The sequence below is a fragment of the Medicago truncatula genome, chromosome 8 (assembly GCF_003473485.1).
Source record: "Medicago truncatula cultivar Jemalong A17 chromosome 8, MtrunA17r5.0-ANR, whole genome shotgun sequence".
Taxonomy (NCBI): domain Eukaryota; kingdom Viridiplantae; phylum Streptophyta; class Magnoliopsida; order Fabales; family Fabaceae; genus Medicago; species Medicago truncatula.
The window spans coordinates 32,725,430-32,749,938 of NC_053049.1; the positions used below are offsets into that span (position 1 = coordinate 32,725,430).

The 24,509-nt window shown below is 33.7% G+C and overlaps 3 protein-coding genes and 1 non-coding gene across 8 annotated transcripts; all 4 read right to left on the reverse strand.

Annotated features, from left to right (window-relative positions):
• Positions 1-142: 142 nt before the first annotated feature.
• LOC25501572 (pentatricopeptide repeat-containing protein At3g49730) lies at positions 143-5,429 on the reverse strand. 4 transcript variants are annotated; one of them, XM_024773534.2, is made up of 4 exons: positions 5,235-5,429; positions 2,236-4,463; positions 1,496-1,582; positions 143-584 (listed from the first exon to the last, which is right to left on the reverse strand). In XM_024773534.2, the coding sequence occupies exon 2, from the start codon at positions 4,354-4,356 to the stop codon at positions 2,413-2,415; it is 1,944 nt and encodes a 647-aa protein (XP_024629302.1). In that variant the 5' UTR covers positions 4,357-4,463; positions 5,235-5,429; the 3' UTR covers positions 143-584; positions 1,496-1,582; positions 2,236-2,412. The 4 variants fall into 4 exon arrangements, with proteins under 4 accessions (XP_024629302.1, XP_013446295.1, XP_024629300.1 ...); XM_013590841.3 differs by lacking the exon at positions 1,496-1,582 and having other exon boundaries at positions 2,229-4,454; XM_024773532.2 differs by lacking the exon at positions 1,496-1,582.
• Positions 5,430-8,287: 2,858 nt separating this feature from the next.
• On the reverse strand, positions 8,288-11,685 carry LOC112417153 (protein CYCLOPS). Of its 2 annotated transcripts, none has more exons than XM_024772252.2 (10): positions 11,125-11,685; positions 10,934-10,980; positions 10,395-10,520; positions 10,233-10,281; positions 10,095-10,147; positions 9,188-9,849; positions 9,063-9,106; positions 8,930-8,966; positions 8,772-8,820; positions 8,288-8,682 (listed from the first exon to the last, which is right to left on the reverse strand). In XM_024772252.2, exons 1-10 carry the CDS (start codon positions 11,308-11,310, stop codon positions 8,430-8,432), a joined length of 1,506 nt encoding a protein of 501 aa, XP_024628020.1. In that variant the 5' UTR covers positions 11,311-11,685; the 3' UTR covers positions 8,288-8,429. The 2 variants fall into 2 exon arrangements, with proteins under 2 accessions (XP_024628020.1, XP_024628019.1); XM_024772251.2 differs by having other exon boundaries at positions 8,921-8,966; positions 11,125-11,310.
• Positions 11,686-15,203: 3,518 nt separating this feature from the next.
• Positions 15,204-15,369, reverse strand: LOC112417628 (small nucleolar RNA snoR143). The gene has a single exon (XR_003008228.1). It is a non-coding gene; the product is annotated as a small nucleolar RNA snoR143 (small nucleolar RNA).
• Positions 15,370-16,993: 1,624 nt separating this feature from the next.
• LOC25501574 (protein NPG1) lies at positions 16,994-21,553 on the reverse strand. Its single transcript, XM_013590843.3, has 6 exons — positions 21,236-21,553; positions 20,971-21,130; positions 20,488-20,740; positions 18,951-20,161; positions 18,567-18,714; positions 16,994-17,746 (listed from the first exon to the last, which is right to left on the reverse strand). The coding sequence occupies exons 2-6, from the start codon at positions 21,109-21,111 to the stop codon at positions 17,427-17,429; spliced, it is 2,073 nt and encodes a 690-aa protein (XP_013446297.2). The 5' UTR covers positions 21,112-21,130; positions 21,236-21,553; the 3' UTR covers positions 16,994-17,426.
• Positions 21,554-24,509: the final 2,956 nt, after the last annotated feature.

The following is a 24,509-nucleotide window of genomic DNA, read 5'->3' on the forward strand; positions in this document are numbered from 1 at the left end:
CTCTTAAAAAAAAATTACTTGTCATATTGCACATTGTTGATACCTTTTGTTTTGAATTCTAGAAATACTCTTGTATAATGATGAATTTGTGTCGACATTATGTACTCTCACATTTGTTATTTAACAATGTATGCATGTCAAGTTAATTTCTGGATGTATAACTTAAGGTGGTATAAAATTGTTATTAAGAAAATATGGATGACTATAATGATTATCTATTTACAAAAATGCTTTAGGGCTGCCAACTTCATCATTCTTAACTATTATTTCTCTGCAAAAAATCAAAACCAGTTGCTGCTTGTAACTGATTCAAGCTTTCATGCTCTTACATTGTTTCACGAGATCGGTATAATATGATTGGTCGCGCACAACCTCAACAACCTACACTTCGAAAAAGAAACTCAATACATCAGCCTTTTTCTCTTGAAGAACCTAGCCACAGCTGCATGATAGTGTAGCCTCAGGTGGATTCAATTGCTATCATAAATTATCAGGAAATTTCTTTATAAGCAATCTTGTGATTGGATCTTGAAGTGTACTACCTCCATTTTGTTGACCGCAACTTCCAAAAGCAAAACTGTATTCTGGACAAGAGAAACAGAACATGAGATACATAGGAAGATGAAGTCAGAGCATATCCCATAGTTAATTTTAAGGAACCAACTTTGGTCTCTACATTAATTAAACTACTTCAACAAAATCTATGCAACCTACTTTGCCATCTCAGGTTCCTCTAATGGGTAGGAAAAAAACGTGTTCATTCTCCAATGATACCCTCTTAGATACCCTCATTTGAGATGCTCTCGGAAATTGTTCTTTGATTGGGGAAAACGAAACAGTATATCTGTAAATTACGAGTATCACAACTTGCTTGGTGTTTTTTTTTTTTTAGAGAGAAACTTGTTTGGGGTTGTTGATAGGTAGTCTAATGGCACTGATTGATCCATATAGACAACATCTTATAGAAACATGAATAAACAGAATATACAACAACAGAGAAAAGTGCACTAAAGGCATTGTTTAAGGAACCCATAATAAGAAATTGTCCCGAAAATGCAAGTCAAACACATGGAAAGGGGGAAAAATGTCCATTTCAAGTCTAATAGTACACACGCAAACCACCGCCAGCATAAAATTCACGAATAATTCGGGTTCTACCTTTTGCAGAAACAAGAGGAACTTATCTCAATGCAACACTAGAGGAGATTAACAATGAAAATATTAAGATGTGCTCATTGAAGACAGTATGCATAACAATATTTGGAATGTTAACTTTACTACCAAATCCAACATAACACCTTTCATATTATTGTATCATTATTCATCACTGACACCTCAAATTTACTATTCTTGCATATAAGTATTTTTTTCACGATCCCCTTGATTTATTATTCAATGGCTTTCAACATCTTTCGATCAATATTTGTTACTTAAAAGATAACATGAAAAGTCACAAATTTATTTAATCTTTATTATAAAAAAAAAAATAAGTTACCTAAAGTAATTGCTTAAAACTGTCTCAGTAACACCTCTGGGGTCATTTTGATAACTGGGGCTAAAACTTACTCAAAAGTCAAAACTGCTGAAATTTTTTCAAATAAAACTTCAATATACAGAAAAGTGGGCAATTGTTTGACAGGAAAAATATCAAAAGGAACTGTTGACAACATGCAGTCCATGAAGGAAATATGCAAAGAATCACATATTCATATTTAATAGTCTGTACATAACTGCAAACAAAATTTCTATCCTCAAGACCTCACTTCTTCATACATAAAAACTGTAAAATGTGTGCTTACAGAAACAATAAACTGATGACATTAACTAAGCCCTTGAATCAGTTTGAAAGAGGGACCTCAACCTCAAATAAAAAAAAATATCTTTAATTTAAAACTCAACTATACTCCTTATGTTCCTTTTTATGTGCCATAATTTTTTTTAGAAATTGTGTTCTTATTATTAATCATTTTCAAAGTTTAAACTAGTATTAACTACTAATTTGTCAAAGTTGTCCCTACCTAGTTATTGCGAAGATAAATAGGCGGAATGAGATAATAAATAGTTAGCGGTATTATAGAAAAAAGACAAATAATTCCACCAAAAGTAACAAAATTTATTAGTTTTATTGGTATGTGTAAATAGCCTTAAAAAGATGACTAAAAATGAATGAAGTAGTGATGATTAGAAACTACAAAGGCTTGAACTATTTTAACTAGTTAAGTTCATACCTCATACCTCAAAGAAAGAAGCAACTACTCTAGTGTCATGCCCATCTAAATATGCTCATCACTCCTTGAGTCAAAACCAATTACATTACTTAATTTCCATTAAATTGAGTTGCATGACCAACTTCTGAGTAGAAATCAGATTCCCCAGGAAAACTATACGTTTTTAAAGCTTCAAAGCTGAAAATTATAATTCTTTTTGATTGCCCCCACCCCAACGGCGCTGTCTAGCCCTCCTCTTCCTCCCGTCTTTTTTCTCCTTCACCTTTTCTTTCAAATCCCTCTCTCCTCTCCGTTTATACATCTTGAAAGTGATATTTCTATCAGCAGCCATTTTCCTTACCTTGTCCGTGATTTCTACTGCAAATTCTCTGTTGTATAATTTCTTCAGACCACGCATAAGCTTTGCAAAAGTATCTGGCTGTGGCATTAAATCGTTGTCCATCATGTCTATGCAAAACGAACAAGCCTCCTTCACATGTCCTTTTGAAAACAATGCATGAATCCAGATTGTCCATGCACCCACATTCATCTCACAACCTTTAGAACTCGTGATACAACTCCAAGTATCTTTAGCCATTTCAAGTTTCTCAGCTCTTAAAAGAGAATTCATCAATTCCTTTAAAGTACCGTATTGAGGAGCAGCAAAAAGCCCTCTCCCAACCATTTCTTTGAAAAACTCGCAAGCTTCAACTAGACACTCCTGCTCAAGAAACCCATTAATCATGATGACAAAGGTGTCGATACCTGGATTGAGCCCACTCGCTTCCATTTCATTCCAAAGCCGAACCCCTTGCTTGACCTCTCCCAACTTGCAAGCCAACCTAATGACAATATTATAGATGTTAAGATCCGGAACACAACCAATCTTCTGCATCTCATTCACAAGTTCCATACACTCCTCCAATTCTTCCTTCTTTTCATGAGCCACCATGATATGCATATAAGTAAGCTGATTTGGGGAATGTCCTTCCTGTTTCATCTGATCCAAAAGCTCATAACCCCTTTTGATTTTCCCCCACTTACAAAACCCACTTATCAATGTAGTATACGTTATAACATCCATCTGACAACCACTCCTCTGCATCTCAACAAACATCCGCATTGCCTCTTCCAACTTTTCATGCTTACACAATGATTGAATCAAAACAGTATACGACGCTGCATTCGGTTCACACCCCTTCCTTCTCATCTCTTTCAAAAGATCATAAGCATCCCCCATTTTCCCAGCTTGAGCATACCCACCAAGCAAATTATTGAAAACCACAATATCCGGCTCAATCCCCGCATCCTTCATTTGAACCAACACATGTTTTGCCTCCACAAGTTTCCCTTCCTTACACCAACCATACAACAACGACGTAAAATGCTTAACTGTCGGTGTAAACTTATACCTCATATCCTCAAAAAGCGACGCTGCTTCCTTAACACTACCATTCTTACACAAAGCATCCAAAAGACACCCAAAAACGTATTCATCAACCTCACAACCATACTTAGGCATTTCATCTAAAACCTCAATAGCTTTACTAACCATCCTAGCTGAAGCAAATCTCCTCATCAAAATAACAAAAACTTGTGGCGAAATCAACTCCGAATTTTCCACTCTCATTTCATCAATTAACCCCCAAACAGCACCAAATTGTCTCATTTTACTCAAAACCTTAATCATAGCCTTATAAACTTCTTGACTATGCCTATAACTAGTTTGCTTAGAAGCCCAAGAAAAAAACCTGTAAGCTAAATTTCCGGCATCGCCACAACGATTCAAAACACGTTCTGTTAAACCAGATCTAACAACAACACCAGATTCTTTTAAAGCAAGTTCCAATTTTGGAACCCTAGAATGGTATTTTCTTAAAATTCTATATATTTTTTCTACATCTGAAGCAAATTCATCGTTGTTTTGATCGTTGAAATGGATTGTGTTAGATCGAAGGTGAATGAGGCCAAATTGGTCATTTTGGGATTTTGAGGGTTTTGTAGGGTTTGGTGGTGGTGATGAGTGTGAAGAGGTTGTGGTGAAGAACATGCGGGGTAATGTAGTAATTTCGTGTCTAATTTGAAGTGATTTTCTTAATGGGAGGTTGAAAATGCGGTGTTTGTGGAAGAAAAGTGAGAATCTCTGCATGTTAGGAAGTTGTTGTGAGAAGAAGATTGAAGAACGAAGGATTAAAATGAGTCATTCATCGTGTTCCTACAAACTTCTTAACAATTGCTGCATCATCACTGATCTCCCTACATCATAAGAAAGACAACAAATCAACAATTTTTCCATATTATAGAAGATGCAAACTTATTTAACTTAGGCATACAACTTTATATCTCTTTAACTTTATATCTCTTTAAACAGTTGATTAGTTGATTAGGTGCAGAAAGCAAGTTTGATACCCATACAAAGCTTAAAAAATACTTTACTATTTTGACATCAGCATTTAGACCATTTAAGTTCTGATTAATGTATTTTTACACTATTCATATGCTGCAAAGGCAATACTAAAAAATCTGAACGAGGCACGGACACTCCTCGAGTTAGGCACGTGTCCGACACCGACACTTGTAATTACACTGCATTATGACACGACACTGGCACTTGTAATTACACTGCATTATGTGATTTTTTCAAATGATTAGCTGTGTCGGCGTGTCAGTGTCCGGTGTCTGTGCTTCATAAATGGGGGATTCCAGGACTCACTTTGTACCATCTCAGGAGCTATTTATAGGTATTTCCCATTTTGAAATTAATTTTTGATTACACATTTTGAAATTATTTTATAATAAATTAACCAAAAAATTATTTCAGTTTTTTCTGGCCAATAGCTAGCATTTACAAATGATAAAAAATAGTATGATTCCTATCTAAATTTCAATTTATCAATAAGGATTTGTTAACTAATTTGGAACATGATTTCATCAGGTGCAGTAACATTTATAATTTCTAAACACTAAACACAGTATTTTCAAATAAGTTTGTTACAAATTGAAGAAGAAATTTGAGATAAATCTGACCTTGAACAGAGAAATTGAGTTTACGACTGTGGTGGCTTTGTGTTTTATGGTTGATGGAGAGGGAGAGAATCGCAGCGTTACAAAGAGAGAGTGAGGGAGTACGAGACCGCGGCGGTGGATTGAGGGAGAGAGGCAGAGAGAATCAAATACACAGTGAGATAGAGTAAGTAAGGAAAGACAAACTTGTTATTCTTTTTTTTTTTTTTTTTTTTTTTTTTTTACCATGTAAACAAGATGGCATTTAAGGTGGGTGAGAGAAAGAGTTTCCCAACAAGAGAAAGTTTTTTCTGACCATAAACGCCACTATGGGAAAGTTATTTCCCTCACCCATCCTAAATGTCACCTGTAAGCAAAGGTCAATTCAATGTATTTCTTTGCCGGTACCGTTTAATTTGGGAAAGCAAACTTTTTCCCTACCATAGGAAAGTTAATTTTTAACCATTAGATTAAATAGGGTACACAATTTTATTATGATCTCTCAACATCAAATTTTTTCCACATCATCTTCCACCACCACCCTTCTCCCCTACCTTTGTGTCTTTTTTACAAACAAACATAGATTGAAATTGAAATTAAAATTAAAATAAAATTTGAAACCAAAGTTAATAATCTACTAAAAATACCAATATATTTAAAAAAAAATAAAATCAAACAAAAGTACATTTGCTTGTTTATCATTACAAAATCCGCATAATCAAAAAATTATAGAAATAATAAATGAATTAATCCTAAGTAATTTCTTATTTGTACAACAATAGTGGAAGAGTAACTAAGCTATTTCAATTGCAATGTTCTTCAAACAAGGGTTGAGCAAGATAATGTAGAAGGATCATACAAAGCAAGAAGAAGATACTTCCTTCCATTATCACCATGAGCATTGAAACTAGCACCAGTAATAGAATCAACAAGCAAATCACCAGCATAACCAGGGTAAGCACCTTTACCATAAACACTAGGACAAGTTGAAGCAGCTTCGAGAGGTGCTTTAGAAGGACCTTAAAAATATCCATTTCCAAAATGGTTTGTTGCAGTTCCAACTAAAGGAGAGATCTAGGTGTTAAACATGGTGGTGGTGGTGGTTATGATGGTCTTGTACGGAGAGAAAGGGGAGAGGAGGAGGTAGAGAGAAAGTGAGAAATGGTTGATGATTTTGTGTTTGAAGAGAGAGGGAGAAAAATCTAGTATTGAGGGAGTATGATAAAAGTGTATTCTTCATTGAATCTAATGGTTAAAACTTACTTTCCCATGATGGGAAAAAAGTTTGCTTTCCCAAATTAAACGGCACCTTCTTGGCCATATAATAAGAGGTCAAAAGGGTGTACCAAGTTTAAGTGTCAGTTTGGTTCAACGGATGAGAGAGGAGGGAAGAGAATTTAATGAGGGGAGGGGGGATGGAAGGAGAGAGGAGAGAGGAGAGGAGATATTTTGATTAAAAAATGCGTTTGGTTCACAAGGGAGGGGAGAGATTTCAAAATTAATTTACTATTTTATCTTTAAACTTAATTAAATATACGAAAATGTTTGCTTTTACGATTTCATAGACCGACGAAACAATAACGATGTAATCAATAACAACATGATATATTTTGTCTTCTGTTGAACCTAAAAATCAACTCTTGGTGAAATTTTGATCCTCAAAGTATTATAATTGTTCAACTTTAGTTCTTAAGTTATACTGCACGACCAGTTTCTTGAGAAGTCAATTGGTTGCAATATATTCACTCTTCAACCTTGTGATTCTTCTTCAAGACTAGGCACCGGATGGAGTTATAATTGCATATTCCTCTTCTTACAATAATCAAGTCTCGTTGGTGTTGCACTTATTCGGGCAACCAACCAAAATTGTAACAAGATGAATATATATATTTTTTTAGGGAAATATCTTATAGCTTTTCATTATTAATCATTGTCAAAATGTAAAGAGTTATATCATTGAAAACATGGGGACCAGTTAAGAGTAAGGCTTCTCTAGCAAGAGTATGAGCGACTTCATTCGCTTGTCTCCGACTAAACTCCACCTTAGTGTTTTTGAAATAACCATTACGACATCTTTTACATTCATCCAATATTGCTCCAAAATTGGTCCAAACTCGGAAACATCATTGCTGCCCTTATTAAAGTAATCTACAACTTTCTTTCTTTGCATCCATCTCAAAATCTACATTTAAAAATTGTAGTTCATGCACCCAATGAATTGCATGGAGCAGTCCCAACGCTTCCCCAATCTCCGGTGTACATATGGGATTAGTCCACAACATCTTTGCCTTTTAAAATTTCCAGCAGCATCCCGTTTGCATAGCTCAACACCAACACGGTTTAAAGCTTCCGAAAACGCCCCATCTATATTACATTTTAACCTCCCTTGCTGCGGTTTTGCCCACTTAACTTGTGATGGCATCAAACTTTGCTTCGGTTCTGCCATGTTTCCAGCTGCATCAGAATACAATTTTCTGATATTTGCTTCTCTCCAGTCATGTAACAGCTGCCTTGCTCGAACTGTAATGGCCTGGCACATCTCTGAAATGTTCTGCCAAACTCTTAGATTCTGACTCTTCCATAACCACCGTAAATTCATAGCAAACTATTCGGCTTTCTCCTTTGTTAACTCTTGTAATAGCACAGAAGTGATTTCAGCTGCTGTGTTGTTGCTAAGCATCACCGAATTCACTCTGTCTACTATAGAGCAATTCAACCAAACATTTCTCGCTTTCGGACAATCAAATAACACACGAGTCGCATCCTCGTAACTCTCCTCACACATAGCACACGTAGAAGGGCAATTCACCCCCTTGTCCAACAGCCTTGCACGCGTCGGCAAACATCCGCGACAAGACAAATTCGCCATAACAAATTTTTCACTTTCGGAGGGACCTTCAATCTCCAAATACTAGCCCAATTACCAGGGCGATGTGAAAATGAATTATCCGCAATGACTGCCATACACAGCCGATACACACTTCTAACAGAATAACGACCATTTTTCTCTAATTTCCAAATTAACAGCCACTTGACTAATCAGAGGAGTTTTAAGAATATCGTGGGCCACAACATTATCAAAATAATACGAAATCAATTGGTGGTTCCAACTATTGTTCTCATGGTCAATAAGAGAATGAATTCTTGACTGTTGTATAACAAGATGAATATGTAGAATGTAATTGACTTAGTTGAAAGGAATAAATACGAAACACAACATTAGAGTTTTCCATTTTTTGATACTAATGTTTCAATCTCTTCCAGAAGGTGTTCTTTTTCATCAGTCAAATCCTCATTTTGCTTATGAAGGTCCTCTATCTGCTTTGTTTGTTCAGAATCTTTCCTGTTCATGAAGGATAAATTAAGCTTTAACGATCGAACTTCCTTCTCAAGGTCTTCACATCGCTTCAAGACAGCTTGCATATCAGGGGGAATGGATGGTATCAAATTCCTTTCCTTTGCCTCTGCCATTCTGCATCACAATAAAGTTGTACAAATATTAGGCTTTAAATTTTCATTAGCAGAGATGAGTATAATTTTTCTATTATTATTATTACATACTTTCGTGCTCGCTCCACCCTACGTCTTTTTGTGGCATTCTCCTTGTCCTCTGCATAATTAATTCACTGGTTAGTGATGGAATGGAATTAGAAGAATCAAAGTTCTTTTATATGTTATAAAGAACACTAACAGTTAGTTACTCTTGCTACCTGAAATACCTGACGTTACAGATGCATATCTTTCTAGACTTCTCTTCTGCATAATTTAAACAAAAATTATAAAATATTGTACATAGCCAAAATATCTTGTTTAGAGAAACTAGTTAAATATATATTTAAGATTATTTTATACCTCTCTATCATCTTTTAGATTATCAATTTTTTGTTCTCTGAAACCTGTAGTTCCACAAAAACAAAATTATCGTCTCATAATAGCAAATGTAAATTGTTATAAAACCAAATCAAATCATATTATACCTCTGACTCTATTTTCCAAACTTGCACTTCCTCCAACTTTATTCCATGAGCTTTCACAAAGAGTTTGGCTTGATATGCATGGACCGTCGCATCCATCGAAACCAGTAGAGACTAATGTTGCAGCAATAGAAGATTCACTTGGAGAAGCTGAGCTCAAATATATTGGATTTGTTTGATTTGCTAAACCATCCAAGTCAATTAGGTTTATGGATGCTTCAAGTGTTTGCATGACTTCATGATCCTTAACTTGAATAGTAGAGGATCCTTCGACATATATTGGATTTTGATGGTTCCAATTTTCATTCCCTTCATCAAAGCTAGTTTGGAGGAAATAATCTTCTTGAGGATTGAAAAGTTCATTTGAGTTATCTTCCACGCCTTGTTTCGCTATTTGGCTGGTAAGTCGCTTATGTTCTAATGTATCTTTCAGCATATTTACATACGAAGAGATTTTATCTGTGTTATCATTCAATTGATGTGTATTGAACGTTGACGAAGACGAATTCGATGGAGATGTGAATGCACCCTTTTGATTAAGGTGGTTAAAACCATTTAAATTTGAAACTTCTTGTTGAGTGTTATTGCCATTCTGAGTAGCCAACATGTGAACGGATTCTATTCCTTGTGCTACTTGAGCATTGTGCATCTGACAATACCTTTGCCTGCAAATAAAGAGTACCAAATAAGTTGTTGAATATTTCTTTTGAATAGTTTTTAACTTTTAACTTACAAGTAAAGCAAATAAATAAGAGATTAATTTTGATGCATCGTCAGTGTAAAACATTTTATACTCTACCAATCACAAACCATCCTTTATATCCCTTTTAAGGCATATATGATTGAAATCAAATGTTTTAAATGATCCAACAATTGTGATTGATTGACAGTGTAATGAATTGGTATATACCTCAATTCAGAAGATCGACTTCTTGTCATTCGTTGATCGCTTAGAAACCAAGCCTGCATTAATAACGAAATCAAATCAACATGGAAGTCTTGTTGAACCAATGCTTCAGATTCAGCAAAGAGTTTGATGTAAGCAAACCTTGGCAAGAAACAAGTTACTAGATTGTTGAACTTCATCAACAGGTTCTCTGGAAAAAATTGACAATAAACCAAATTATAAGCATTGAACTAGTTATTAGTTATAAGTGAAATCACAACAAAGATATGGCATAGCAGGTTCTGTGAACCCTACTACAATTACCCTAAAGGAAATTGATTGAAATCAGTTGAATAATCATTCGCCTTAGGATCGTCTTGCATAATTCTTCCCTCGGATATTACAGACATATTTTGCATATTGGACAAATTAGATAGTTCATATGACATTCTGCAGTTCAACAAAATCAAAAGAAATAGATTAATGGACACTATATGAAGTATTTCTAAAATAAGTTAATGAAATCACTATAAAATATAAATAACAGTTAAGTGATAGATACTAAATTTTACAGGTAAAGAATTTATCCACTCTTGAACCAATTATCCATCTAGAACCATTGCATGGTAAAGGATCAATTAGCATATGCATTTGCAAGACTATTTAGGAAAACTTCTGAAAAATAGCTTAGGACATGGCCATAAGTTGTTTTCAGCTTATTTCCATAAACTCTCTAGGATAGCTTATGAAAACAGCTTATATAAAACAATTTGACTTCATTTTATTTTTCACTTATTTGATAAGCACTTATGTTATAAAAACTTAATTAATTCAAATAGATTATGTTTCATTAACATACTCACCTCTGTGATAGTTTACTATGAAGCCCTTTGCTTGATGAATTGTATCCCTGAAACCAAATCAAGCAAATTCTTTTAGAAATTTCACAAGAAACTATATGCTAAACAAACTATTATCATAAAAATTTAAGCTTTGATTTCATACTTGACACAAAAGCATAATCCAATATTCATGTTACAACAAAGGGACTTGCCTCTTCATTTGTTAACCACTTTTTGAAGAGTTCCTCACTGTCTGTTCTAAAACTTTGAGAAACAGCCTTGAAACTCGGCATGTCCATGGTCGGTATTGGTACTCCAATAGGGTTATCCATCAATGTTTTCAAGAAAAGTTCCTCACTTGAATTCTTGTATAAGCTATAAAACCCTCTCCCTTCCATCTCAATCTATGTAACCTTTTCCCTCCTCAACTCAAAAGGTAGACAATAGTTCTAAGTCGCAGTTGTGGCCGCGGTTACAGTTATGCTGCAAACATCGACATTGCAGTCAAATACAGCGGAAAGACCTCTAAAACCTTTGAATTACGTCTGGAATTGCAGTTACGGACCACAATTTAGAATCATAGAAGCTGGTTGACACTGTTGAGTCAATTTTAGCACAAATTTTTAGCTACCATAGTACACTTCTAAGTTCTAAACTTCTGAGGACAAATGAATGAACAACCATTTATGTTAATATATGGCTTTATATTATGTCACATGATATATAATAGTATAAAATGAACTCTATATATTCGCAACGATTCACACACGTGACCTCATGTAAATTCTGCCGGAATTACAATTTCAATTATTAGCTATGATTACTTTGTCAAAGGGAAGAGGTCAAGACAAAAGTCTAGAAGTCAATATAGAAAGAGAGAATTAGACCCTAACAAATAAAACTGTACACAGTAGTGTTCTAAATTGTGGTCTGCAACCGCATTTGCAATAGGTTTTTTTTGTTGAATGACAAATGTTATTAGTTAACTGTTATATTAATATTTACTTAATTCATGTTTCCGGAATATCAAGTTTGTAACAAACTGCAACCACTATCAAAATTGCAGTTTAGAGTCATGACATGGACATGTACAATTTGTAATTCCTTTCTCGGTATGGAGTGATAAGTTAAATGTTTGTCTATATGTTAAATCACATAGTCTTACCCCGTATGAAAAGAAAAGTGTTATTTGAGCATAAAAAATGTGAGAATTCCATGAGCAACCGTATAAAAATACACTTGACACGATTGTTGATGTGACGGAAAGAGGAAGAGAAATCAATAAAAAAAACATACAATCGTATGACAACCTTATTTTTATAAGGTGTCCGACAACTTTTGAGTTGTCCAAATAACTTTTATCTAATGAAAAATGTATTGAAATAAGGCTTAAGCTTGTGGTGAAAATAATAAGATAAAGTCAACTAGTTATTTATGCCACAAGACAACAGTTATGTTAGTTTTCCAGTTCAACTTTTAAATTCAATAAGGAAACATATAGTATGGCATATATTATCAATCATGCAGGCGAAGTTCCAGCAAAATCATTATCAGTTTGACTTTTACTATATTTTTTATTTTGAGGGGATGACTTTTACTATATACTATATATCAACATTAATTAATTAAAACTATATTGGTTTAAATATTTAATTCAAACCCTGAAATGGCATAATTCAAGGGAATATTACGATCTTTCACTTCAAAATACAAACTTATATATACACTTTTAGGAGATGGTGACTAATGATATAAATTATTTCAAGTAATGACTAATCAAAATATTGGCTTGTTGGTTAGTGGACAGCATTTTATGTTTGTTTGGGATCAAAGAATCAGTGTTTCTCAACGTTTTATGCTTCATTAGATTCAACCCTTTATGCTTTTCTTTCACCTGTTTGCCAGTTATTAAACGTTATTAGGACATCACAATGAAGTTTTTCATTTTGATTGCTTAAGTGATTCTAGTGGCCAAGAGAGACGACGTGTTCATTAAGGATCACATAATCTCATAATACGATCTCCGATTGCTTTATTTTATCCACAAATTATTCATAAATTTAAGAGGGAATTTTACTGAATGTTCATTTTGTAAATGGCAGAAAATGTGTTCCGTAATTTATTTTTATTGACAAATCATGTCACTCATTTCAATTTGTGAATAATATGATTCTATTTTTTGGAAAAAATAATATAATTGTTAGAATAAAACTATGCATCTAAAAAATATAAAATTTAATTAGTGATTAGACTTAAGTAATAAGCTTCATCTAACCATCAGGCCACTTGATACAGAAAATATTTTTCAATAGGGTACTTGAATATATTTAAAAGTAAATTACACTCTCCTCTTTAAAGAAATGTTTAAATTACACTATATACTCTCATCTTTTATGTAAAAATATACACTCTTCTCCCCTCTTATGCAAAACATACTAAAAAAAATTACACTTTTCTCCCTTAAAAAAGCTTGAATTACATTATTTTCCTCTCTTATGTTAACATCTACACTTCCTATTGGGATGATGTGCAAAGGTTGAGTTTTTGAAAACCATTATTAAATAGTATCAAGAATTAGAAAAGCAGAAACTTATCTTTAGGTAGTTGTCTAGTTCTTCTAAAATTTTCATGTAATCTCGTCATGTCTATTTTCTTTCTTTCTTCACAAGACTCCCACTTATATCATTTCTTGCAAGTGGGTCATTCAAAATCGGCTAATCACTTATTTTTGAATTGTAATTTCTTCAACAATATTTGGTGGCATGTTCGACATTCAATTGGTTTCTCTTCGGTTGATCCTTCAAGTATTTTAGATCATTTTATGTAGTTTGGATTTTTAATGCATGTTATTTGGTTTTCACGTGTTTAGTTAATTTGAAAAGAGATGAATAATAGAATGAATATTTAGGCTAAAGGAAGTCTCTATTCATCATCTTTTAGATAAAGTCATGTTGTTTTTCTATTGATGGTTGAAGGCAAAATATGTTAATTTAATCTTCGGTAACTATTTTCGGTGGCTTAGCCATTTTCCTTGTTTAGACATTCCTCTTGTCTCTTTTGAACTCAGTTGTTCTCTTTAGTCCATCTTATGCTATAAGGAACACTTTTTAATGTTAATATAATCTATTTCGGCTTGTTCAAAACAAAAATAAAATCTACACTTCCATTTAAATAGTAATGAAAATTTTACATTGAAGGGTGCAAATCCATTTTATTATTATCAAATTCGAACATATTTTCTATATTTTTTATTCAAAATAACATTAGCATATAATTTTATACCATATTATAAAATTGGAAACATTACAAAATAAAATTAATTTTTAAAACATTACTAAAACCACTAAAACATGAATATTTAAAAATTTATTTTATATTTTCAATCATTAAGTTCCTTAAGAAAATGATTAAGTTAATTATAAAAGAAATAATTAAATTTGGTTATCATCGACATTGAAATTAAAAAGAAATGAGTTTTTTTCTTGGTGGATCAAAATTTATGGATATCATAAAAAAATATACATTTTAAAATGGATTAAAGTGAAATACATAAATTATTTTTAAGGGAGTAGTTTTTTTTGTTGTAATACAAATATCTTTTAGGGGAAATGAGTATAATTTATTTTAAGATTTTTACTTTTAAGAGATGATAGTGTCTATTATAAAATAATAGGGGAAGAAAGCATAACTCAAATTTAATCAAGAGACGAATAGTAGGGAAGAAATATAAAATTTTAATTGAATATATTGACTAATAAAGAAAAATTAAAATTTTAATAAGGTTTCCCTCGCATTTTAGATGTCTTACTTTTAATCTAAGGAAGAAATATAGTTGATTTGGAATGTATTAACCTTGATACGTTAGACATATGCAATAATTATACAAAGCTCTTACATTCGAATATTATTTTTAAGTTAGATTATGAATATATAATATAATCCAACACAAAAATAATAACATTAGATGACTTTTTAAAAATTATCAAACATTAGACACACAAGCCAAACCTAACTCATGTATTTAAAATATGATTTCAAATTACATGCCAAAATGAATGGATGAAAGGAGAGTGCATAATTTTTTTTAATGGTGGTTGAAGTTTGAACCCAAACCTTACATACTAACTGAGCTAAGCTCACAAGGACTCGGTCCATATATTTGATAATATGTTAACGTCTCTTACCAAAATAAAATTGAAATACATATTTTTTTTGTGTTGATTAAAATCTGTTTGATAACTAACTAGACTTACTAATTCACAATATAAGGAAAGATTGATAGACGAAGCAAAAATGTAAGATGGAATTAGTAGACAAACAGCATTAATAGGCCGTTAATCTGTGGATCCATCACAGCAGTTGTCTGGCTGCTTGCTGATTTAACAGCTCTTAATCTATGCACTTTGGTTCAAGATCGTTCTATATTATAAGAGAGATCTACGATATACAAAATGCATATTCAGAAATTTAAATAAAAGAATCAATTTATGGTTCTACATCGCTTTTGATGAATTGATTAACTAATTTAGTGAAATTTCTACCAATTCATCAAATACTTCAAAGAAAAACGAAAAAAAAAAATGAAAATGAAGGACGATAAACAAAAAGTTTATGCTTAGGATAACTGTGCAAAGAGATAGGAATGAAGAAAACGTTACAGCTGCTGCTGCTGCAAAGCAATGCAGGGTTTGAGATGTGATTGTAGAGATTTGAGATTATATATAGAGAGTGTGACCATAAACCCTAGTTATTATTGGGCCTCTCCTCAAATATTTGTTTGGTTTTCCATATGTACTCTTTTGGGTTGATTTGTTTTACACACCCCCCACTTCATTCTCTTACCCCAGGTTTTATCAAAATCTCTATTTACCTTTGCTTATTATTTTATTTCTTCATATTTTTACTCCTCATCCACACTTTTTCAATTATTTGGATTCATCACTACCGATTTTCAGAACAAAATATATGTATATTTTTTAGTTTTTATTTAATAAAATAAAAAATTACTTTACGAATAACTCATTTTTTTCCCTTCAACTATTGTGGAAAACTCAGAAATGAGAATGAAAAATAAGTCAATAAAAATAAAAATGCCCTTTCACGTCTTGACAAGTATATTGGTAGTCAATACAGTCTCTCTTCCCTGTTTTCTTACCAAGTATGGCTTCAATTTTTTCATCATCTATGTCTGGAGTACCTAACTGCTCCAAACATAGATGCTAAGAATGATGTTGCAATAGGATGAGGATAGAGCTTGAGTTAGACACATGAAACATATTGTTTTGTAATCTGTGTTTCCCACACTATCCAGCACCTTAAAAGGACTAAAAACTTGGGCAGAAGCTTTTGAAATACTTGGTTACAAAGGGAAAACTTAAAATAGGACTAGCTTCAAAAAACAAACAGTCATCAATGGAAATGAAAAATTCTCACTCATGTTGTGACGTACAATTTTTCGCCCAAATTAGTTGAAACTGAAGCATTTTGATGGAAACCTCCCTAACTGAGACTCCACTGTTTCATAAGTGGACTCCCCCGGAAAGTAGTGGAGGTGTATAGGAGGAGGTCGGCTATAAACCACGTATGAGCCTGAAGCAAGGTACGATGATCCTCCAAGCCTACACCTATTTGGGTGTTCATTAGCTAAAATCGAGGTTGAACTCATCGTGTCTATCGTTTCCCTAACTCAGTCAAAGAGAGTTACGAGCAGTTAGTAATGGTGAAGAATTCGACCTACTACTAATGCCAATTGTAGCAAAAAAAATTGTTAGAGAAGCTTCGGCAACAACCTAGATCACCCCAGAAGTATCAATGAATGAATGACTGATACTTGGTGAAGGTGAAGCTTGAGATAGAATGAGATGGAAGAGAAAAGAGAGTAATTGATGAGAAAATTCTGATAAGCATTTCATTTAGCCACTAGGCTGTAACAGAAAGGATTCTACTGCCACTAAATTGAAATCAGCAAATTAAGGAAAGTACAATAAATCATTGAAGGTATTGAAATGACTGAAGTATACTGTGATAGTATTAGTATATTCAAACTGTCACAAAATCTAGGTAAAATAAAAAGACGAAAAATGAATCTTTACAGTTTACTCTATTCAAAATGATAAGTATCATACATTTACAAGGCTGAGAAGAAACTGAACCACATCAAAAAAAAAAAAAAAAAACAAATGAAGTTCTTTACAATTCATTCACCCTACCAGCTGAATAAGACAAACCTCTTTCTCATCTTCTTATTGCCTAATTAATAATTTCAAATCAATTTGTTTCCTTAGTGTCTAGTTTCGAATACCAAGAATTTAAAATGTAAAAACAAATGGCGACATTTTCAAAACTAATAGAAACTAGTATACTTAGTGCATGTTTGAAATCACATTGAGTTTCATGAAATCATAATGACACCGTCGACATCAAAGTGTTTACACTGTGTGATTTTGCTAAACTGACCGTCAATTCAAACATGCACTAAATGTGACTTAGAGTTAAGTATTTAGGATGAATCCATTCAAAGCATACAACTAAAACTTTCAATGGGATCAGATTCTTCAAGCATTGAAGCTGCCTGGAAGCAATCAGCAGCATCACCCATTCGACCATCTTCCTTGTGAGTTAATCCGAGATGATACCAAGCATTGCGATTAGTTGGTTCTATTCTAAGTGCATCGGAAAGTAAACTCCTAGAAACAGGTGATGCTTTTGAACCACTTTTCAGCATCAAAGAACCCATCAAGATCTTGCTTGGAACATGGTTTGGTTCAACTAGGATAGCATTGATAGCAGCTGCAAGACCTTTACCGCTTTGTCCACAACCTTCAAACACAATACCTGCCACAATCATATTGGTATTGGTAAATATATAAAGTTTACAATGGAATGAATCCATCGTTTTCAAATCTAGATTCAAATCGTGAATTAGAGACCTATTTTTCGAATCTTGAATCAAATCTCGTCATAAATCGTAATATACATTACCAATAAAAAAAATGCCATTTTTAAGTAAAAACAAGTGACATAACAAATTTACAAATTGATATATCATATATGAACATCAAAATAATGCAAGAATCAAGTCATATATCAAATGACAAAATAAAAGTGGTTGTTTATAAAAAGGTGACAAGAAAAAGTGGTTGACTACACTAAGTTTAGATAATGATTCATTACAATGAATCATGATTCATCATAATGACCCAGGATTCAAGATGGATTCATGTCCAAAATAGATACACGCCAGAAATTAGTATGGATTAGGTTCAGTTTTGTATCGAATCGAGAGGCGACTCACATGCATCGTAAGATACTAATAACCCTGGCTAAATACCTTAAACTTCTTACACCATGCAATTAAATAGTATTTAGTTTGATGAGTACTAGCATGACACTCTCTAATGATCTCTTTCCATCACAGTCTCTTATGTTAGTTGAAATTCATATGAATCCCACCATTTTGAGAATAGGTCCCACTAAATTATGAGTCTCATATGCAAGTTTGGTGGAAAAAGTTTGAGAATGTGTTATTAGTATTTACTCCATAGAATTGTCCTACGTCACCTGTGATATCTCAATTTAATAAAACATGTGGGAAAATATAAGTTGAACATGCTAAAGTATAAGAATTTAAAGAGCATAAAGGTTTTGTTCTTGCCTTCAGTTTGCATTGTTGCTGCCGAGTATTCCTTCAACTCTCTAGCCTTTTGCAAACAGATTTCAGCATCCTTCCAATGTGAAAGGCTTGCATATAAATTTGCTAGACCATGCCAAACATCAAACTCATTTATTTGATCCTCCTCGTCCTATAAGGCGTTAATAATAGTAAGATTAGATTTGGAACAAATACAAACAATGGCAAAGAAGCAAACTGTTGTGGTCTACCATTCTCACATCAAAGTTACGTGTCTTGCTGCTGCTGCTACTATTATTGTGACTGTTATTATAATTGTTTGAAGTATTTGGTAAATGTTTTATTATTATTATTATTAAATATAAAACATAAGAATTGCAGAAAGAAGAGAAGATGGGAGAATCTTACCTGTGAACTAAGTCTTTGAGTGCCAACAGATTTCTTCTGGGCTTGAACTAGTGCAAGAAGGTACCGGTAAATCTCAATAGCATCCATTGGTCTTAATTCAGCGATCTTCAGCTTGGCTTTTATCCTGAACAAAGGCCCCTGCTCCCATTTCGAGGTCTCATCTATAGCCGCATCAGTTACCACTTCGGCCTCTGTAAATCTTTTCTGTGCAGACAAAACCAGAGAAAGCAATCTCCATCCTTTCAATTTAGAGCCACCAGTTTTGTCGAAGAACTGCTTGGCATAACGTAAAGCAACCGCCAAATTTCGGTGCTCGGCATATTGAATAGCCAGTTCAAAAATTAGATCAAAATTGTTTTGCTCTAATCTAACTGCCTCCTCCAATGATTGCAAAGCTTTTGACTGAAGCATGGACCTCTCGAAATCGGAGGAAGCAACCTTAGCTTGCTTTCCAAGACAGAGTCCGAGCATCCGAAGACCAACACCTTCCAAATGCTCGTTTAAGCCCTGAGCTTTATCGATTGCCCTCTGAGCATATCCTGCACCCTCAGCAGCAAGATGAGGATCCTCACTGCAAATCCTCGCAGCCAATAATAATGCTAGCAAGTCATCTGGTCGTTCATGTTTGTGCAAAGACTTCCGTAGCAGATTCAAAGCACTTTTATTTTGTCCAGCTCCACTAAGACATAGAGCTAAAGAATTCCAACGGTCAATACGATGATATACACCAGGAAGCATCTCTTCAAATTGCTTCGCCAAAATAGAAGTTTCGCCACATGCTGAGAGTGCAAAAGTTAGGTGTTCCATAACTGAAGGATCGTATTTTATTTTACCTAGGCTAAACTTCCTCAAAACAATCATAAGAAGAAGAATTGCCTCTTCGAGATTATTCTTAGGTACATAAGACCCCTCAATCTGAACGGAAAAACTTCGCGGACTCGCCTCCACACCACTGTAAAGCAAAAATACGGCGAATGCTTTCTGAATTCTCGCACAGCAATCATTATCAAGATTCCATTGACTTAGAAGAGCGTTCCTATAAGCGGTTATTGCCTCATCGTAGCAACCAGCCTGTTTCCAAAGCTCGGGAAGGAGCTCTACTGCACAGCTTACTATCTCCTGCAATCTACTGTCAACTTGAGTATCAGATATACCCTGAGAAAATACCTTCTCAACAGCATCAAGAACTTGCTTGCATTCATTGGCAGCTTCTGCAAATACATGAATAATCATTTCAGTGTTGATTTGATTCGAAGATAAGGTAATGCAGGGAAACAGATTCTCTGCTGTAACTGCGTCGGGCAATCACGGATCTCAACAGTCCGAATCAATGGTCAAGGTTGTTTAAAACTAATTTACTGATTGTGTAATCTGACCCGTCCAATCTGACATCAATGGCCAAGACTCATTACTGCGTGGTATTTCTACTGCCAGAAATTCGGATTCGTATTATAGATGCATTCATGTAGGTATACAGGAAATCAATTTCCATTCCAAAAAATTAGAAAAGGTTAACTACTAGTTAATAATTCAATACCATCAAATTTCCCCAGTTTTTGTAGAGACTTGGCTTTTAGGTAGATGGCTTCAAGCACCATACTAGCAGCATGCTGAGTTACTGAAGAAGGTGATTCGGCACGAGAGGGACCTTTTTTGACGGGTGGCTTTTCCAAAAAAGAAGGTTGCAGTCGCTGTATAGCTGCTTTAAGATCAATCCCATCAAATACACGAAGAGCACCTTCCACATTACCTCTTTGATACTCTAATTTTCCGAGTAGAGCTTGTGCTTCCTGTAAAGGTTTAAAAGTGACCATTAATATTAACTTAACATATGATCGATTTATTACAAAAATGGTTCTTCAATTTACTTGCCAATTCTGTTTTAATTAATTTTTTCCATTTTCACTTCAAATAATATTAAATTATTTCACATGAATTTTGAAATTGTGAAAAGAAAATACATTTTGCTATGTAGCATGAAGAGAAATTAGAAAAATGGAAACATATGAAGGTTACAAACCTCAGAAGTAAGAGACAAGCCATCACGTAATGCAGTTTCAGCATCTTGAATATTTCCTTGATCGAGCTTAGCCTCAACCTCCGCGGTATCCATGGAGGTCCCATTTGCACAAAACTCTCTTCCACTCGATGACTCCATCATTCAATATTCATTCATTCATCTGCATTTTGATGGATCCAATCATCCAAACCATGCCATTTCAGATCTTTATTTTATTTATGTTTCTTCCTATTTGTTAGATAAAAACTGATGAAAAAGACATTACCTTATGCATGCCTCGGCTCGAGGAATACAATGTGGGCGCAGAAGAGCGACGTTGGTGGTTTGATTTTGTTGTCTTCTTCGGTAGAATTTTTTGTTTCAATATAACGTTTGGCCTTTTGTTTTGTTTTGAAAATGAAAACGCAATGACAGAAGAATGTGGGATGGGGATTGAGGACAAGACGAGAGGTGGTATGGTCCAGCTAAGCTTGTCAGGTCAACCGCTGCTTTATACTTTAAAAATAAGCATGTTTCATCGATTATTATAAACAAATATTCATTTTTTAAATTCATTCAATAATTTTTTTAATAAATAATTAATATATATAGTTCCTTAAAGAAAAAATTTATATATATATATATATAATTATAATATAGACTAGATATATTAGTTAGGTATGGACATCATCTAAGAGGTGATAGACCAAACATTTAAGGAGAGAGAAAGATAATTTAAAGTACGAAAAATTTGTTAAATAATTTTACGTATTTGTGTCTAAATTGATGTCACAAAAAATTTCCTTTAATTATATAGCCTCCGGTAAGCAATAATGAGAGAGAAATAAAAGAATATGCATCGATTACACATTGGTCACATGGCGGGGTTACCGCGATTTACTCATTCTTTTTTTAAGGTGATATGGCATGCTTGTGTTTGGATCGTTTGGAAGGAAAGAAACAACAGGATCTTCAAAGACAAAACAAAAGACTAGGAAAAACTCTTTGACAATGTAATATTTGTGTCATTTTCTTCGTTAAAGGCTAATAGGCTAACTTCAGCTTTCAGTTATAATGACGGGTGGCGGCACCCTTTAATTTGTATGGGTGTTATGGAGTAATGCTCATTTTCTTTCTTTTCATGTGTGCATTGCTTGCAAACAGACAACTGGACTTTGTATTCTTTTGAGGAGCAATTCTCTTTGCACGTCTTGTGCGAGATGAATTGCTCTTGGTGTTAATAGTATTTCATTTTGGCTTCTTCAAAATAAAAACAAAAAATATGTGGTTGGTGGCTTGTAGGAGGAGGAATAATGTGATTTTGAGTATATAGATTAATGATAAGAGAGTTTAGGAAGTGGAAGGGGTAAGGGAGAAATCTTCGACCATTTCAAAAATCACTTTAAATTCAAAAGTATGAGTATGTCGTCCGAAGAAAAAATGACCTTTCTAAGCATTGACGATAATAATGCAGCTAATTTAATTGTATCTTTTTTATTAACTAAAGTAAAAAAGGTGGCGTGGGTTTGTGAAAGTTGCAAGAGCCATGAACTAGATGAGGTTAAGTTTGGGTTCCTTTAAATAATTTTGGGAAGATCGGTTTGTATTTTATGGAATTTTTAATGAATTCCTTTCATGTCCAATGACCCTATTGAAAGGGTGATTCAATATGTTGAACCATTGGAGGGAGAGTGTTGAAGATGATGTGGAGGAAAGAGGTGATGAATGCCTTCAACATGTTGAACCTGCAAACCGACGGACAAATGAAGAGTTTTCGTTGGCAGAAACAAGCGCGTGCGTCACACGCGCCGGCAGTGGCAAGTGGAGCGGCTGGAACATGAGAGAGAAGATGCTGAAAGGATAAGTGGGTGAAACTTGCCAGTTCCTTATTGGCTGTCTTTTTTTATCTCATCTTAATTTTTAAACTCAATTATTTCATTGAAAAATATTTTATTTTTACCAAAATTCATGATTTTTTTTGTCTATAAATAGTGACTTGGTTCATTTGATTTGGACACAGAAAAAACCAAGTTTTTCACTATCTTAATATTATTTGTGTGTTACGTGCTTAGTTTGTTGTATTGCATTTTAAGTTAAGAAAATAAAAATAAATTTTTTAAATAAATTTTGTTTTTACAAAAACAAAAAAATAAATTGTTAAGTGTTTTTTATTTTAATTTATTTATAATCAATAATTGTAATTTTATGTAATTATAAAAACAAAAATATAAAATTAAATAAGAATAAGAAATAAAAGATGGTGGGGTAGAGTGTTGAATGAAAAACAATTGGAGAGGGTAAAAGTTGAATGTGTATTGAATAAGAGAGAGAAAATGATGTAGAGTGTTGAGAATTGAAAAAAAGTGGATATTGAATGGTGTTGAAAGAAAAAAAAACATTGGAGGTGGTCTAATGAGAAACTTGTGTGAGGACTACTGTACATTCATTCCAAGAATGACAGTCTTCATTTATTATTGGATTTTAGACTCATACTCCCTCCGTCCCTAAATAAATGACCTAGTTGACTCTGACATACATACCAATGCATATGTTTTATCTTTGATATCTTCAATTCTCTACTAAAAAAAATTATAAAAATTTAATATTTTAAAAATACTGATCGAGACGAATCCAACAACATCTTACATGATATTATTTATCTTTGTGAATTAGTAGAAAAGTATGGTCAAAGTATATCAAGTCAATAATGCATATTGTCAACTAGGTCATTTATTAAGGGACGGAGGGAGTACCTTGTTAAAAAGTTTTGACCACCAAATTAAAACTTATAACAGGCAACGTCATGTCTAAGCCGCAGTCTGCATTTATTAAATGGTAGACAATCCTAGATGAAATTTCGATTTCTAATGAGGTGGTTAATGAAATGAACGAAAAGAATAAGGATGTGATTACGTCCAAAGTGGATTTTGAAAAAACATATATATGTCTTGGTGGAGTGGGTTTACCTTGAATCAGTTATTTCAAGAATGAACTTTTCGGCTGTATGGAGGAGTTAGACCTCATAATGCCTTAGCTCAACAACAAATTTAGTGTAGGTCAATAAAAGCCCCACAAATGAATTTCATATGGAGTGAGATCTTAGTCAAATAAAGGCCCTTGCAAAGGCAACAACATATAAATATGGAAGTCCTTCATATTTAATCCCATTATGTGGGCGTATCAAAGACTTAGCCTCTACGATATTGTACGTCGGTGGTGTACAAAAGGGCATTCATGCCTGGGCTTTTGTGCAACAAATCCTCGAGGAAGCTAGTGGTGCCTTCTAGTGCCGAAGGAATGGGAGGAAGGTGGAGTGTGCGTCACACAATATAATTTGTGCTTCTGTATATTTTATTTTTGATATATTTGGCACCAAACTATGAACGTATTTTGTAGCTATAACTTCACGTGTTATGATTTGACAATTTCCGTTATAAATTTTATAGTTTATCTCACTTTACCTCAATGTATCTAATATTAATCACTTTAAATCCAACTCATTTTTATCATAATCAATTTTATCATTTCGCCAAAAAACAATTCCTCTTATCGTACAACCA